The sequence below is a fragment of the Nicotiana tabacum genome, chromosome 13 (genome assembly GCF_000715075.1).
Source record: "Nicotiana tabacum cultivar K326 chromosome 13, ASM71507v2, whole genome shotgun sequence".
In the NCBI taxonomy this organism is placed as follows: Eukaryota; Viridiplantae; Streptophyta; class Magnoliopsida; order Solanales; family Solanaceae; genus Nicotiana; species Nicotiana tabacum.
In genome coordinates, this window is record NC_134092.1 from 109,701,826 (window position 1) to 109,719,328 (window position 17,503).

At 34.7% G+C, this 17,503-nt stretch overlaps 2 protein-coding genes across 5 annotated transcripts; one reads left to right on the plus strand and one right to left on the minus strand.

Annotated features, from left to right (window-relative positions):
• The first annotated feature begins 260 nt into the window (after nucleotides 1–260).
• On the plus strand, nucleotides 261–4,103 carry LOC107788911 (violaxanthin de-epoxidase, chloroplastic-like). The gene is made up of 2 exons (XM_016610647.2): nucleotides 261–667; nucleotides 2,605–4,103. Exons 1-2 carry the CDS (start codon nucleotides 359–361, stop codon nucleotides 3,916–3,918), a joined length of 1,623 nt encoding a protein of 540 aa, XP_016466133.1. The 5' UTR covers nucleotides 261–358; the 3' UTR covers nucleotides 3,919–4,103.
• Nucleotides 4,104–4,312: 209 nt separating this feature from the next.
• On the minus strand, nucleotides 4,313–14,159 carry LOC107788909 (tRNA(His) guanylyltransferase 1-like). Of its 4 annotated transcripts, none has more exons than XM_075228309.1 (14): nucleotides 14,022–14,159; nucleotides 13,134–13,245; nucleotides 12,698–12,829; nucleotides 12,565–12,609; nucleotides 11,302–11,471; nucleotides 11,119–11,204; nucleotides 9,844–9,951; nucleotides 8,658–8,914; nucleotides 7,944–8,075; nucleotides 7,811–7,855; nucleotides 6,866–7,035; nucleotides 6,632–6,717; nucleotides 5,188–5,292; nucleotides 4,313–4,723 (listed from the first exon to the last, which is right to left on the minus strand). In XM_075228309.1, exons 1-14 carry the CDS (start codon nucleotides 14,119–14,121, stop codon nucleotides 4,571–4,573), a joined length of 1,701 nt encoding a protein of 566 aa, XP_075084410.1. In that variant the 5' UTR covers nucleotides 14,122–14,159; the 3' UTR covers nucleotides 4,313–4,570. The 4 variants fall into 4 exon arrangements, with proteins under 4 accessions (XP_075084410.1, XP_075084413.1, XP_075084412.1 ...); XM_075228312.1 differs by lacking the exon at nucleotides 14,022–14,159 and adding an exon at nucleotides 13,333–13,969 and having other exon boundaries at nucleotides 12,754–12,829; XM_075228311.1 differs by lacking the exon at nucleotides 14,022–14,159 and adding an exon at nucleotides 13,806–13,919.
• Between the last annotated feature and the right edge of the window lie 3,344 nt (nucleotides 14,160–17,503).

Consider the following 17,503-nt stretch of genomic DNA (forward strand, 5'->3'; position numbering starts at 1 on the left):
GGTATGAATATCAAAGGTGTGTTATTTTTCTAACAAAATGTTTTCATGATATATTATTTCCTAATATTTGATTAACGGATAAAAAGAAAAAAAAAAGGAACTTGTGCGAATGACATTTTTTTATATTTGATAGTTAAAAGGAAAAATATAATATTTTTATATAACTATCTTAACGTTTAACTTCATATTTCTATTTCCGACTAATCCAGATATTACTACAGTTAAATATTCAAATCAATCGAGGGACTTCCACAGAACTCCTATACATTCCTTACAATAGACGTCATTTTATTCAATTCTTTTATACCTATAAAAACCCGACCCATTTACCCATTTCCCTCAACAACCATAACGAACCATGAATGTAAACGTAGCACCATCTTCCTCCATCAATTCTCCGGCTACTTTTCCGGTTAACCGGCGGTCCAGTGTCGCCGGACTTCTAAATCCTCTTCTTCTCCGCTGCCGGAAAACTAAAGTGTCCGTCTTTTCTTCTTCTCTTGACCGGAAAATCAGAGCTACAAGAAGAATACTAGCTGCTGCTGCTCTGGAAATGAAAGAAGCAGAGAAAAAAACAAGTAGTCCAGTGAGAATAGTGAGTATTGTTGGTGAGGATAGTGTTAGCCCTCTCAATTCTGCTCCTTGGCTAGATGTCATGCTTCACACTGTGAGTATTTTGCAACTTCATTCACTGTCTTTGACTCCAAATTTATATATATACTATATATATAAAGGGTTAAAACATCATACAAATATATATATTAATGAGTTTAAGTTTTGTGCCAGTGTAAAAAATATGTACACAATCAGTCACTACTTTAATAGCACTGATCGGTAATCTTTAATAAATGACAATAACCTACTATAATAAGTTAAATTATACCGATAGTGTAAAAACTTAATTAGACTGTAAGTGCACATAACTTAAATCCTGTATGAGTACATATTGTTAGAAATTAGTGGTTACATTGATATTCCATATCGGTTAATTTAGGATCCGTTTGGCTGTTTTTTTGTTTTACATTGATATTCCATATCGGTTACTTTAGGATTCGTTTGGCTGAATTTTGGCTATTTTTTTCAAAATAAATTTGAGAACATTGTTTGTTCATGAGATTTGATCAGTTTCTGAAAAAAAAAAATTAAAAACATTATCAAGTTCCCAAAAACTGGTTTAGCGAAAAGATTTCTTCAACTCACAAAACTTCGACTTTTTTGTCAAATAAAATACATGTCCAAACACTACTTCGACTTCCAAAAATTATTTTTAACACAACTTCAAAAATTTATTTTTCAAGTTTCAACCAAATATATGTCCAAACGCTAGCTTAAAATCTTGAACTCAGTGCTAGGGATTTTGTTTTTAAAATTCTTTATTTTTTTTCTTTTGTGTGAATTATTCTTAGTGTCATGTGTTTCAACTAGGAGTATTAGGTGCTTTAGCTCAAATGAAATGTGGAACCATAAATCAAAATTGGAAATGACAATTATTGGATGTTGGGCTGACAATTATTGGAAATGATGTATAATATTTAGAAAATACTATAATTTTGCTGCTGTTGACGGCTTGAAATTGAGGCAGTGCAATTCAAATTTCTTGGGGAGTTGAAATTTTCTCAAAGTTCAGTGTTTTGTTTTGTATACAATGGAAAGGGTTGATGATTCTAAGGAGTTTATCCACCTTTTTCTTTTCAAATATCACATTAGTAGAGGAAGAGGGTCATTAGTTTATAAGGAGTTCTAGTTTTTTGGAGTAAATAAGACCAACTGTGTTTTACCAAGTTCTGGCTTTGAAGAGTTTGTAGATGTTAGAGATTATTTTCTCGCTTTTTTCTTCAAGGTGGGAAGGAGGATGAGTATTTTCTGATTCTGTTAGATCCGTTTACTTTTTGAGTAATATTGTCAATAGCACATTGTGGCAGCCTGATTAGAACAAGGGTGTTTTTCATTTCTACCTATTCTTTCCTCGATATTCTTATTGGAAAGTAAAGAGGAAGCTCTCACAATTTGAAGTAGTTTTTTTCAGTAAATAAGAAACAAGAAACTGAACAAAGCGATAAAATATTTGACATATTACTACTTGATAGACAGCTGAAGTTCTGTTTTACTGTAACATCATCATGGAAAGTTGATGATTAGCAATGTTAGTTGCTTGTTGTGCTGCTCTCAAGAGGAACTTGTGAGATTTTCAGTATAACAAGATAAACTGGTGAACAGAAACATTGTAATTACCAGAGAAAAAGAAAACGAAAAGTATTATGTAATAGCAGGGAGCAAAATGGGAAGAATGTAATATGCATCTACAACTTCTACAATGTGGAAAACCAAATGACCAATTATTTATGAATAAGCTCTGGCCTCTTGTATTTTCTGGTAGAGACTTTTCAAGTAGGAAGGAGGTCCTGATGCTCATTGTAGCACTACCCAAACACTACTCTAAAATCTCTCTCTCCCCCTTCTATGTATATGCACACAAGCAGATTCTTATTAGACATTAGAGTAGAAATAGCTTGTGTATTGTGAGAACATTGCTTCCCTTCACAGTTATGAGAATATACATATTAGTTGATGATATTGTACTTTGTTTCCTTTTATAAATGCAAGGCAGAGAGACTGAAATGGGTTGATGAAGAGTTTGAAATGATTGTCTTTTCTGACAACTTTATCAATTCTCAAGATGAAACTGTCAACCGCGTTAGAAATGAGCTGGATCGTGCTGATATTTTGGTGCTGGTTGCTGTTAGTAAGGAAGGATCAGTCAACTGGATACAGACTAACAGCCAGAATGTCCCAAATACCATATGCTTTGATTCCTCTTCGGCACTGAGAAACAAGCTGGGCGGAATTTTGATTGAAACTGAAAAAAGAGGAGACATATTCAGCAGTTTACTTCCATTCTCTCAATCTAAGAAAATGAATGAATCTGTAGAGATAGTTCGAACAGTATCTGAGGCTTGGGAAAGGCATAACGCTGATGACATACGGTTCTGCTTATTAGTTATAATTAATTCTTATATAACACCGGTTTCAACACTGCAGAACCTTAGAGCAAAAGGATTCTCCACCCTGAACTGCATGGTGACAAATTGCGGACCTCAGATATTGAATTGTCTACTGGATCCTAATTGTAGGAAGGCACTTCAGTGCTTGAACCAGTGCAGCCCTGTAGATCAAGTATGCAATTATCGGTGTATTGCTTCATATGAGAGTCAATACCTGGAAGAGTTTTCTCTCTGTGTACTACAGAAGAATAACTGTCTTGAGCTCGACGCAAAGATCCCTGAAAAACCTTATGTGCCTCCAATGACCGAGTTTCGAGGGGAAATATTGTCTTCTGAAATAGCTGAGGACCTTTTTGTGGGTTGGTTAGGGACATTGAATTGGAGTTGGCGCGTTGTAGCAGGGCAGAATCCAGCTTATGATCAATTTCCATGCCAGTACCAGCTATACTATCGGGGAAAAGCTAGAGGATCATTCTGGTATGAGCCAGTTTTCCAGGTAAGAACACTTGAAGATAACTTAGTCTGGAGAAGGCGCAAGTATAGAGTGAAAAGAGGAAAAGTTCCCGGAACATTTCAATTCAGTGTATTGGATAATGGAGTTGTTTCAATTGAGTCGTGGACAATTGTGGATGTTTCTGATGATTTAAGCTGGGGTTTGTTTCACTATCATGGAGCTGCACGAGTGGCGGGGCAGTCATATACCGGGGCAGTTCTTGTGAGCCCAGATGGCCAATATCCAGCTGAGAGGGAAAAAGAAAGGTTGGTATCTGCATTGGATAGATGTGGCATCAAAGAGTGGGAGCTATTCAATGTTGATAATTGTTCATGTGAAGGTCCACCATTGGGGCTTCCGGAGGGGTCAAGTTTGCATTCTAAGATTGAAGTCCAAGAGGGCAGGACACATGCTTCAGTATAGGAGCCTGCAATTTTTTGTTAAAACTAAACTTGTATTTTGTATAGTTGATTGATAGGTCAATCATGGTTAATGGCTGTTGTTACATCCTGTTTAAACCAGATGGAGTTCAAGTAAAAAGTTGTAGAGATATGTTCTTGCAAAATATAGTGCTCATTAAGTAAATGACCTTTTTTAGTTGCACATAATTAAGGGATGTTTTTAACTTTCCTGCCACTTACGTTATCATCCTTCAATTTACCTTCTTGTTTTCTTTTACCTTCCTTATGATGATGTACTTCAAAAAGAATGGAAGGCTAATTCTGATTAGACCTGCGTTTCCAATTTTACAAATAGTGACATATTACTTATGCTTGTTTTCCCAACTGTATATTAAGAAGGTGAGAACAAATACAGGTTTCGAGTCATCAATAACCATTGCTGACATAAATATTGAAGTTGATACAACACAAAATCTTGTCTACTACATGTTCTGAGTGAATAGAAATATACTGGAGTGTTTTGCTATACAAATCTTTAGAAGAAAAAAAAGGAGTAAAGGGAATAATCAAAGGCAGCTGGCTAATCTGCATATCTGACAAATTTTGAAACTATTTTTCTGATCTAATGAAAACTAAATATGGTTATAACTTAGGGAGCAGCTCCTCTTTCAACTTCAAGACACTCGAAGCATTTTATTGCTATGGGGCCGCAAAATCGTCCGCAATGGCTCCTCCTCGTCAAGTATTCTTGGATGTTCTTTCCAAAAGCTCGTGTCAATTATATTACAGTGTTCAACAACTACTTTGTCATTTCCAGTTAGTTCATCCTGCATTAAAAAGCAAAAAAGAAGATATAAGAACAAGTGAACACCCATTTCACCAGTCTGATCCGCACCAAAAGTCAAAGCAATGGTACATATCGCGAATAAACCTGTGTGCCGAGTGTAGCTTCTGAATGTGAAGAATACATGAGACTAAAAACAAATTTACACAATTGAGATTGAAACATCTGATTGATTGAAACATGCTCGTGATGGATTAATTATTACATTAATGACAAGAACCAAAAGCCACTTCTTAAGGTAATATTCAAGTTGTTTACAAGTGATGCCAGACCTAATTTATTCACAACAAAACCTTTTGAGCATACAGTTTATTATATCCGTATGGCGGTGGAAGGCCAAAACAAAAGGAATTCTGGCTTGGTCTATAATATCATCAAACATAAGATAAAGTACTTCAAGCAAAGAGAGAGAGAGAGAGAGAGAGAGAGAGAGAGAGAGAGATTTACTTTGTCCTGGAAAACAGAGGAACCCATCCGAAACATGATCGGTAGCGCATTGTAATCAATGCCAAACTGGGCAAGCAATTCATTCTTTTCCTGAGTTTGGGTACCCTGCAGAACAAAACAGAATCTTATGGTCATTGGACTATCAAGATTAATATCATGCATACCTGCTTATATCTGATCAGAACAGGATGACAGATATGGAAGTAACAGATCTACTGATTTATCAAGGTTAAATCAAAGTTTGAGTATATATTTGAGTGTGCGGTCGATTTCTACAGAGTCAAATTAAACAAGTCAAAAGATTATTAATGTACACTGTAATTTGTCAAAATCTCCTAGACGAAAACAGTTACCTTTAGGAACTGAGGTTTCAGTGCCAATAGAGTTCACATAGTATGTCCACCTCTATGTTTAACAGAATCTCATCTCTGTAAGTCTCAATTGCCATAACTAAGTGTGTTTCTTTCTCCAACAGATATATGCCACAATAGCCGAAGATAGTGCTAGCTAGAACAAGATTCTTACTTTACCTTTCAAAAAGTTTAGTCCTCGCTACGTGCTAGGTTAAAAAAAAGATATTGCCCAACTGGAGACACTAACTAAAGTATTGCATCCCCCTTATCATTTCCACTCCTTTACTTCTTGTGATCATAAGATATCCAATTTCTCAACGACTACTCTCTCCTGGCTTAAGAAGTGTTTGCGTCTTTGAACGCTCCCTTCCTGACTGTACTATAAGCAGGAACGGCACTCAAAGAACTATACATCACATTTTTTATAACTCGTAATACATCTACCACCAAACCAAGTGGGCGTATTACTGCTGAATGTATTTCCAGTCAAAGCATTCCGGCCATTAAACGCAGAAAATGTGTGATGCCAACAAATGTGGCGATACTTCATCACTAACACAGGCGGCAAAACTACTTTCTTCAAGGCGGAGATATGGCAAACAAAATTGATAATAAATGGATGTAGCGCAATACGTTATACAGCTTATTAAGTTGATTAATGTCAGAAAAGGAATGTATCAAAGGCAACAAATGGTCTTTTTCAATAAACAATTGGGATTCAGAGATTTAGAGTCATCAGTCCATGAAAAAGGAAAGATGGCATAGGCAAGAATATGTCATTTTTTACAATTTATGTCTCACAAATTTAGAGGATCATTTCTTCAGCATCAATAATGTGCATGCTGGAAAAAAGAAGAAGCTTGTACTACTTTCTATAGGCTTGTAAGCTAGATAGATCAAAAGTAACGCAAGTGAAGCTTGTATTGGATGTTGAAATTATTTCTCTTTAACATAAAATGACGTAAAAGAGATGATCCATTAGATTTAAGCAGCAATAAAATATTTTCCAGAGAAACACACATTATATAAGATCATGCTACTTCATCTGAAACAAAAGACCTGCTTTATAAATTAGAAATGAGATTCCACACCTTCAGAGAGCTCTGCGCTTCAGTTCTACTCTTTCCAGACTTAACAAGCAGCCAAAAACAAGTATTGTACTGATTGTTTATGTGACCTACAAGTCAAGGTATTAAAGTTGGATTGTTAATATGGTACAGTTCGTTCTTTAGCTTGGCATCAAGAAGAACACAAAAATTTCTTCATATAAACCTGATTAATTTGCGAAATTCTTTAAAATAACAAATAAAATAGGAAGTACTCACAATCAACTTGTCTCCAAGCCAAGTAATCTCGAAGAATCTCAGATGATGGATAGCAAACGCATCGACCATCAAAATAAGGTGGTTCTTTAAACTCTTTCTCAGGGAAAAACTCTTTCCACTTCATCACATACATGGAAGAGAAAAGAGATACAATGGCAGAAACGATTTCACTGAAATGATGATCGGAAGAGCAAGTTAATATAACATTTAATATTACCGATCAAAAAGAAAGTCAATACAATAACATTAGGCAAATTAATTGAGGATTGCCCTTGTGCAGTGGCAAAATAGACTCACACTGAAACTTTAACCAATTTAGTGATAATGGTTCGAGAAATTGCTGTACATCAGAGATTTGCTACAAATGCAAAATATTCTAGAAGGGCAATTTCACCACTCAGACAAGCCAAGCATTTTATAGGACACATTCTGACAAAACTGACATTGTGTACAAGAAATGAATTTTCAGGATCTTCTAGCATGTTGTTCACAGATAATCGTATTATGCTCGCAGGTTGGCAACTGTAGCTGAGTTGCTTATTTTATGTCCTCTACATTTTTTTTTGATAACGTGGTATCCAGGCCAACTTGACCACACCTCAACTATTCCACCAGGTACCTGCTAACTTCCACTAGTACAAGTACCGGGTAACTATGCCCACCAAGGGTTAGGCAGATGGAAGAAATCACCTAGTATTTTTGTCTCTGCTGGAATTTGAACCCTAACTCCAAAGTTCTCACCAGGCTGCACCCTTGGGTACACCCTTCCCTGCAATTTCTTCCCTCAGGGGATGAATATGACATAGAATAATCTATATGCACCATGGATTCTAGAAACAAGAAGAAGAATTTGTTTCCAATCTCCAGTTGGTTCCCTCTTAATATGTGGTTTTAGCTAACCACTACACTTCCCAAGGAACTTACGAACGGTGATGAAGGAGTTACCTTGACCGCCTCTGATATAATAGAGATCCTTTCTTCAAAACAAAACTGAAAGAAAAAATTAATCTCTTAAGATAAACTATAAAAGGAAACGGTTATGTTACAAGTGAATCAAAGATGTTAAAGGAACTAATACCTATATTCATCGCTCACCCCATATGCAAAGATAATATCCTTAAACATCTCTAGCAAAGAAACCGCACATGAGTTCATAAGATTCAATGCCTGCTCATTATTTGGCTTCTGAAAACCATTATCTTCACAAAACCTATGATCAATCAGTCAAGCAGCAAACCAGCAATTCCAAACTATATTTCACGAATGACATGCTCAATATTAGACATACATGACTTTATATTAGTGAAATTATATATATACATGTATTATAACCATGATCTTGTGTCTGATACATTTTAAGGGTTATTGGCAACAACCAAGAATGTTTTGAACAACTGCAGTTGTTTCCAGGACATAATAGAAAATTAACTTAGGATATGCTTGGAGTTTCTTCTTTAATCCGGAATTAGAAATCCATACTTGAAAAAGAAAATAGGCATATAAGAAAAACCAACTCCCACTGAAACATGGATTACATTATCCAGAAAATACATACTACCTATAAATTCTCATACTCTATGAAAATAAGCAAGAATCATGCCACATCACTTTGACATGGAACTTGGGATTTGAAGCAAATGTATCGAGTGGAAAAGGAAACAAAGACAAGGACAACAATAAATCAAAAAGAATGATGTCAACACTTCTTTGCAAGTCGAGCAAAAAGTCATAAAACAATTACTGTAGTTAGTAATAGTGAAGATCATTGGGTAGAAATATAGGTACAATTTACCTGTGGAAATGACAACCGTCTATCCGGACTACAATCCAAGTAGATAACATCAGCTTGCTTTCAAATTGGAAAGACCTCAAATACTCAGGTTTAATCTTATTAATGCCTTCTGCAAGCAAACCAAGTTCCTCAGTAAGGAATGAGTAGTTCTTCCAGAAGCCTTTTGTTGCTATATTTTCGGAGTGAACTATGACTGCTTTCTTCCTTGGTCTTTTAACAGGAGTGCCATTTTCTCGGTATTTCACAATATCTTCCACCTGCATTAAGATGGATAAATATAAAAAAGAAAAAGTAGACGGGAAGAAACATAATATGAAGTACCCCCTCATAGTGATGAACAAACTGCACCGCGTATACCTTCCCCTCTTCCTTTCCTACCCCTCTAGTGGGGGAATTTTTCATGGGTGAGCATAGAGCAAGCATCGGTCTTTTTATGATTGAGAGGATTCAACAAAAGAGTCCTTTAGTGCATATGTCATTTTATATCAAGATATAAGAGCTACACATTACTGCTACATGAAAAAGCACAACAAATAAGATGATTCACCAAGGCTCAGACTGTGGAATTCAATTACTACTCGCTTTGCCCTTTTTCATGCATACATTTAACTGGGCTAGTAGATTAACATGGTAATTTGAAGTCAATAAACTTAAATTCCAAAAAAAAAAACAGATCATTCCTCTAAAATTATAGGCCTTTTGCAAGAAAGAAAGAAAGAAAGAAAGAAAGAAGAATTTAAAACCAAAATGTGGTCCTAAGGGAAAGATTGTTAGCAAACTCAGACAAAAACAGAAGTGTCTGCTCTTGAAAGCATATTTGTCTCCAACTTGGTTTCTATATTTTGTTTTTGGAAAGCCTTGGGTCTACCGTCAGGAAGGCACCACTCCAGCAAAACCACCCATCCCTCCCTCAGGAAAACATCAAAACTATTTTAAATCATTTCTTCTGCCTCAACTTTTTAAAATTCTTAATCCATTCTCTTTTTTTACCCCTATAACCAATCTTCCAAAACCAACCACACATCTATTATTTAAAAAAAGTGTTTTTCAAAATCCAAATGCCATCTTTATCTCCATATCTTTAAGATTTGAAAAGGAGAAACCAAAAAAAGGGGTAGTGGCGCATACACCAGCATGCTTATACAGATATATACTTTTCTAGGAGAAGCGGGATGAAGGTAGCTACCTTTATCTTGATGGCACAAGACCCTTGACGAAAAATCTGTGGAAGGTCCTTGTAGTTGATACCAAACTGCTGAAAGAGTAATTCATTTTTCTCCTGCTTTTGTGTTCCCTATTCACATAGTAACAACACCATCAAGCCTCGAGTTCAGAAAGTATGAGGGTAGAAAACTTGCCTTAAAGCACCCTTTTTCTTTTTGAGAAAGATGACATTTATACATAAAACTCATAAGCACAAAGATTGTGCTAAGGGGAGGAGACTTGCCTTAGAGCACCCTTATGATACAAAGGGACAGACCAGGAAAGCTTAAGTGGAAAGAAAATATGTAAACGATTAGGGAGGCCATAATTCATCTATTGCGATGTTGTAAGGACCACATCATATATCTGCGTACGAGAATTGACTAATTGAAAGCATATCACATAATGCAAACTCAAATTGCCCGGGAAGTGGAAAAAGAATTAAAGATTGGGAAATCCTTTTGTACATTCTTTAAATACAAATAGAGGAAAAGACTCGTGCATGTTGTGATCTTGACCTATAACTTAGAATCTCTGAATCCAAAACTTTGGCCCCAAGTCTACTATTAGTTAGCGTCATGTAACGTGGTTCATCCAAATGACATATGGTAAAGAGCAAAATTTGGAAAAAAGTAGCTTAATGAATTAAGAACACTTCTCAACAAATGCATGTATTGACATTTTTTGAAAGAAGTTCAATACACATGTTTACAAGGTAACAATCTATAGATATGCAATCAATAAGAGATTGCAGATATGAATCAGAGCTATCACTCCAGAAACCTTTGCTGGAAGCTTTCATAGCGTTTTCTTTTCACGTATAACTATTCCTTTTAAGACCTTCTGTAATAAGCATCTTGCTTTATGCATAAGAAGCCACTATATGCTTGTAATTGCTTTCCTTAGATACTAGCATTTAATAACAATCTGTTACAATATCTGGCAAGTGACCCGGCCTGGACCAAGACCGGCCCACTTGGTCTCTGGCCCGTGGAGAGGGCCTGACCTCAACCCACAATCCCTTACCACTATGTGAGCCACTAGTGGGCCAGTTAGGGGCCAGTCGAAGCTTCTTTTTTTTTTTTTTGAGTTTATTCTACTTTTCTTCGTTATATGCTTTTAACATTATATTTATGTAATATTGAATAAAATTTAAAAATGAAGAAGAAGAATATTTGAGGAACAAATCGTAAATCTTAAGCATGTCATTGTATTGAGGAAACAATTCAAGTTTTTACAGCCAAACTTAAGTAAGCACCTTAAGAATCTCTTTGGCCTCCTTTTCTGACTTTCCAGAAAACACCAGCTTCCACAAACAAGTATTGTATAGATTGCTTGTATGACCTGTAAGAAGAACCAATATTCTTTAGCATCAAATCTTATCCCAACACCCCACATACCCAGTAATTATAAATTGGAGAAATTCCATAGGTGAACTCACATTCTGTTTGTCTCCATAGAAGATATGCCTGAAGAACCTCCATTGATGCACAGCTGATAACTCGTGAATGGAATGATGGAGGCACACTTAACTCCTTTTGAGAAAAGAACTCTTTCCATTTGGTTACAAATGTAGATGAGAAGAAAGACACAATAATGGAGAGTATTTTGCTGCACAGTCAAATTTCTGGTCAGCTAAGGAAAACCATGAACAGTTTCATCTCAAATGCGAAAACTAGGACTATTTTACATATCTCACTTTTGCTTGTCATCCAGAATAAAACAAGGGGGACATTTTGTATCTTATAATCCATTTTACTTAATCCAGTTAAGTTTCTCGAAAAACAAAAACATATTTCTAGTGTTGTCATCTTAGTCAGAAGACAAATGAGTGGACAAAAAAGGTGACCATGCCTTAAGATTCTCCTAGTGCCTTCTTAAGAAAAGTTTGGTGACCAATCCCTAATTTTACCTAATACTGTTTACTAAGCACTTCCTCAAGTAAGCTACAACAAGTGTCTTTAGCGAGTTGGAGATGATTTTCCTTCTCATTAGCAAGGTCTAAAAAATAGAGAATATACATATATATATATATATATATATATATATATATATATAAAACTCTGAAGATGAGATGGGTAGACATCAAATAGATCAGTTAAATCATGCTAAAGAAGGGGAACGAAAAGACAGGGCAGACCGGTGCAGAAATAGGTGGTTAAGAGAAAGATAGAGAAAGGGGAAGAGAGAGAGTGGATAAATTATCCAAGATGTATTAACAAATCATAATGGAGGAGATCAATAAAAGATAAGCGGAATATCAGTAATGGATAGCTAGCAGATTCTAAAATTCACCCTTAAATGCCTCATGATACAAGTCAAAGAAAGGTTGGATTATCCAACAGAATCCATAAGCATAATTCAATTACCTTCACTGTTAGAGACTGGTTATATAATAACTCTATTACAGTTCGTCAGTGCCAGGTCAAATGTGTCAATTAATTTTGAGATAATGACAGGTTGTTGGTATATTTCGGGAAAAAAAGAAAAGAGCATGCTGACACGATATATGAAAGTAAACAAGTATAGTTATATTGCTACTCAAACAAGAGCCAATGCAAGAGCAATGGTGTACTATGCACGTGATATATGAACACAAACAAAACAAAGTGCATCATTCAAATCACTCATTCTAAAGAGCCAAAAATAATTTTTTGATAAACACAGATAACATAAATTTTGGGCTATGAAATAGGTTACAAACCTCGCTCGCCTCTGGTAAAAGGTGGTTTCCTTCTTCAAGACGAAACTACATAAATTATTGTACCACATTGTCAAGCTTTTCAATGGGAAAAGAAAAATTGCATAATTGTCAAATAGTAATAAACGCATCATACCTGTACTCATCACTAAATCCATATGCAAATATAACATCAGAGAAGTTCTCTAATACCTTAATAGCACAAGCATTCATCAAGTTCAAGGCTTTTTCATCATTAGGCTTCTCAAATCCCTGCTTCTCCGAGAAACTAGACAAAAACAATGCAAATTAGCAAATCAAACACCCACCCAATCAAACAACCCCCAGAAACCCAAAAAGGAATACTTTTTCTCTAGCAGTAAGAGTTTATTCACAATATCTACAAGACCAATTGACAAGAACCACGACATAATTCCACATCAGCATTTAACTTGAACACCGACCTATACTTCAATATAATGTTGTAGATCTCTTGATTTCAACACCTTTACCTTAATCAATAAGTTAAGGCTTCATATATCAAGAAGAAAAGAACATAACAAGGCACATGCACACCACAAATATTGCATTACCTGCCAAATTCGCGGCCATCAATTTGAACAACAATGATATTTGGGTACATTACTTCGTCTTCCGCCTCAAAACACTTTACGTATTCATACTTGCTGTTGGCCATTCCAGATGCTGCTACAATTGGATTGAAACAAGAGATTTATGTTAAGTTATAAATGTCACTGAAACCTGTTTTTTCTCATTGGAATTTCAACAAACCTATGTGGCGAACCTAGTTTTGCCAAAACCTATCAACTTATTCAGCGACCTCTCTTTTCAAAAGTTACACATTGTCCATTGAGTTTGACAGGCTCGAGCCTAAGAGTTATTTAAAATTTAAAACTATATTGTCCTTTAAAATCACACCAGGTTGGCGAAGGTTTGCATTCTGAGGTCAATACACAAAATGCCCTCCACCAAGAAAAAAAATAAGGTAGACTGAAATCCAAAACCCAAGATATCAGTCTGCAATTAATCAAATGCATGTAGATAAACATGAACTGATTTACGCAAAACTGCAAAACAATCAATTTGTCCATAGAGCAATAAAAAATAAATAGCAGTTAGTGAAGTAAGGACATGACCATCAGAGGCAAGACATAGATATCAAAATTTTCTTAGGCATTGAAGTAAACAACAAAATTAAATTAAGCAATGAACTAAACATTAGCATCAGAGTACAAATTAATTACTTTCAGAGATACTACAGCAAAAAGTAATCCTCAAAGATGAAAACCTTAAACTTTAACACACATACACACACAAACACTCTTTAGCTCATGTTTCAAATATGGAGTACCAAATACAGCAAAAAGTAAACAATAGTCTCAGGGAACCAATACCCAGAAAAAAACTGAACTGTATTGTATTTGAATTTAGATATAAAGATACAAAAAATATGCCAGAACCTGACACTACTCCGGCAGACGGCGACGGTTGACGGCCGACGGCGGTCGATAACTTGAAGTCCCTCTTTCTTTTCTTCAGTTGGGCCTTTGGGCTCGACATTTAACAAGAAATGGCGTGATATAGTCACTTTTTTAAGTGGTATTTATGTTTTAGCCAGTATTTTTAATATTGAGTAAAAATAGCCATTACTCTATTAAAATTGATACAAAAAGTCATTTTTACCCTTTCTTTATGAGTGATGTGTAAATATTAAGGACATGGTGTCCTTTAATTTCATGAGTGTTGTGTAAATATTAAGGACAAATCATGTCTTAATACTTTACACATTAATCATGAAGTTAAGAACACTATATCCATAATATTTTACACATCACTCATGAAGTTAAGGACACCATATCCTTAATATTTACACAATACTCATAAAGTTAAGGATAGTATGTCCTTAACATTTATAATGCATACATGAAGTTAAGGACACCATGTCCTTAACATTTATACTGCACATATGAAGTTAAGGACATGATGTCCTAAAGTTTAACAAAAGAAGTTGCAAATACAAGTTAAGGACATTATGTCCTTAACATTTACATTGCACACATGAAGTTAAGGACAACATATGAAGTTAAGGACATGATATCCTAAAGTTTAGCAAGAGAAGTTGCAAATACAAGTTAAGGACATTATATCCTTAACATTTACGTTGCACGCATGAAGATAAGGACACTATGTCCTTAACATTTACGCTGCATATATGAAGTTAAGGACATGGTGTCCTAAAGTTTAACAACAAAAGTTACAAATACAAGTTAAGGACATTATGTCCTTAACATTTACATTGCACACATGAAGTTAAGGACACCACGTCCTTAACATTTACACTGCACATATGAAGTTAAGGACATGATGTCCTAAAGTTTAATAGCAGAAGGTGCAAATACAGGACACTTTGTCCTTAATATTTACACAACACTCATGAAGTTAAGGATACTATGTCCTTAATATTTACACATCACCCATGGACAATATGTCCTTAACATCTACACTGCACATATGAAGTTAAGGACATGATGTCCTAAAGTTTAAACAGCAGAAGGTGCAAATACATGACACTTTGTCCTTAATATTTACACAAAACTCATGAATTTAAGGACACTATGTCCTTAATATTTACACAACACCCATGTCTAGCACATGGATATTTTTGTCCGGGTGAGTAAAAAATTATTAAGCACTAACTAAAGAGTAAATACATTTAAAACAGTGGCTAAAGTAAGAATCCAACTTGGGAATCTTGGGCTTTTATTTTGCTTTAGAAAAACCCAAAATTTAAATTTGCTTTAGCATTGGACATTTGAAAAGGAAAGGGAAATATTCACAAGGTATTTTTTCGTTCATATACAATATTTGAAACTTATTTACCAAAACTATTCTAATTTTATATATTAACCGCCCTAAATAAGGTTTACTTACAAATTATATACATTTCACCTTAAAAGGCTCCCAATCCATTATTAGTGCCTTCAATCAAGGGATTTAGTTATACATTTTTTTCTTTTTTCTCTCCTCTCTCCCCTCTTCTCTCCAGAATATTTATCGGCTAATGCATGTTGGTCTTTTTGTCTCCTCAACCATCTTTACCAATACCAATACAAATACTCCATGGTTATCATATTCTGTTTCGGTGCTGCCGCCGCCACGTAGCTTCCTCTTTTGGAATTTCAATAAGCGTGGAATTGTTTCTCTTTTCCGTTTTATAGACTTCGATAATGTCGATGAAGCAAAAACCACAAGAGGATCCCAAACCTCGACAGCAAGATATGCAACCAACTAAAATGGATGATAGTTCAATACTCATGGTTCTATTTATAGGACCTCATATTAATGATACTTGCGTCGATATGAGTGACATGTTGGATTACTTTAAGCTTGGCATTTTACAGAACACTTACACTACTAAATCACAATAATTATGTTTTCCAAGGAATTAACAATTATTCATCAGCATAATCTAAAAGAGAACTTCTAATGAATCTAAACTTCATTACATATTTATATTCAAACTAAACACATAAAATATCTATCTCTAAGAACAATATATGGTACATCAACATACAAATTAAAAATAAATTTCGTACAAATTTAATGCAAATTTGAATATCTACAACAACATACACAGTAAAAATAAATTTCATACAACTAATTATATATTACTCCTTATACAACTTATTTATAACTTATCTACAACTTTCATACATTATTTTTACCCGGTTAAATACAACTACAATATCATAGAACTTGAATACAATTTTTATACAAATTTTATACAATATGTCTTTTGTATATATTTTATGCTTCTTCCTCTCTAAAATTCCAATCAAAACTTACTCTCTTAAAAGAATTTTGATACATATCAACAACTTTATGTAAAAAGATAGTATTTATTGGAAGGGAAATGTTACAAGAAGGAAAAAAATCCCTTTCTATACTATCTTTTTACTATTTTTTTACAAAGATATATAAATCCCTCGCTTGAGAAGAGGGATTTTTGAATATTAACAATTATATATCAACAAATTTCATACATTTGTGAATATGGATTTTTACCTTCCTATACACTATTTGAAACCTTATTACCCTCCATACTCAAGTTTCAATTTAATTACAACTCTAGTCCTAAAAAGGATAAGCGGTCACTACAAATACAATCCGATCTAAAAGTCCGGAGTCGAATCCTACAGAGAACTAAGGCTTAGCTACAATGGTTCAGTATTGCTAAGAAATACAAGTTTAAATAGTTTTCTAGTTATAAAGATTGTAATTTTTATTTTAAACTAAGTAATTAACGAATACAAACAGTAGTAAAATTATCAACTAACAAGACTAAGGAGGTCTAGAATTATGATTTTTCCGATTATCGGAATTCTTCCCGCTACGTTTTCTATAATTTTGCCTAAATATTCTCTACCGATCATGAGTACTTCGGGTGTCGTAATTCTCTTCCGAGCAACTATAATAATTTACTAGACATATTCTTCCGAACTACGCTAGCTGGCACTAATTGACCGCTCACTAAGATCGCACCAAGGTTTCGTTATTCCTAATCCCACCTCCTTTAAACCTTCCGTATTGATTCCTCACATATGTTAGGAGTGATCTTGTTCAACAACTACCTAAACATGTACCATTTTCCAAGCAATACATACAAAATAGGCACAGTCAATTGATGGCCATTCAATCAACAATAATAAACACGTAGTTGAACCAGTAGAGAAATCCAACGACTCAATTATATAAAAACGTAATAAAAATTCATCCTTCAAAATGTTCCATCAAAACCCTAGATAACAAATTAGTTATTCATAATAGTATGCAAAACTGCAATATTAGAATTCATAACCAATAATGAAAATAGGAAGAAGGAAGTGAAAAACTCGTAGAAGCATTCTCCACCTTGCTCCTAGTGTGTTCTTGCCTCCTTCTG

Bases quoted from the DNA above. Each gene is read 5' to 3' on its own strand.
- LOC107788911 (XM_016610647.2), top strand. From the start codon at position 359: ATGAATGTAAACGTAGCACCATCTTCCTCCATCAATTCTCCGGCTACT. The intron at 668-2,604 runs GTGAGTATTTTG...TATAAATGCAAG, and splicing joins TAGATGTCATGCTTCACACT to GCAGAGAGACTGAAATGGGT.
- LOC107788909 (XM_075228309.1), bottom strand. From the start codon at position 14,121: ATGTCGAGCCCAAAGGCCCAACTGAAGAAAAGAAAGAGGGACTTCAAG. The intron at 8,076-8,657 runs GTAAATTGTACC...GATTGATCATAG, and splicing joins GACGGTTGTCATTTCCACAG to GTTTTGTGAAGATAATGGTT. The intron at 4,724-5,187 runs GTAAATCTCTCT...TTTTTAATGCAG, and splicing joins CCTCTGTTTTCCAGGACAAA to GATGAACTAACTGGAAATGA.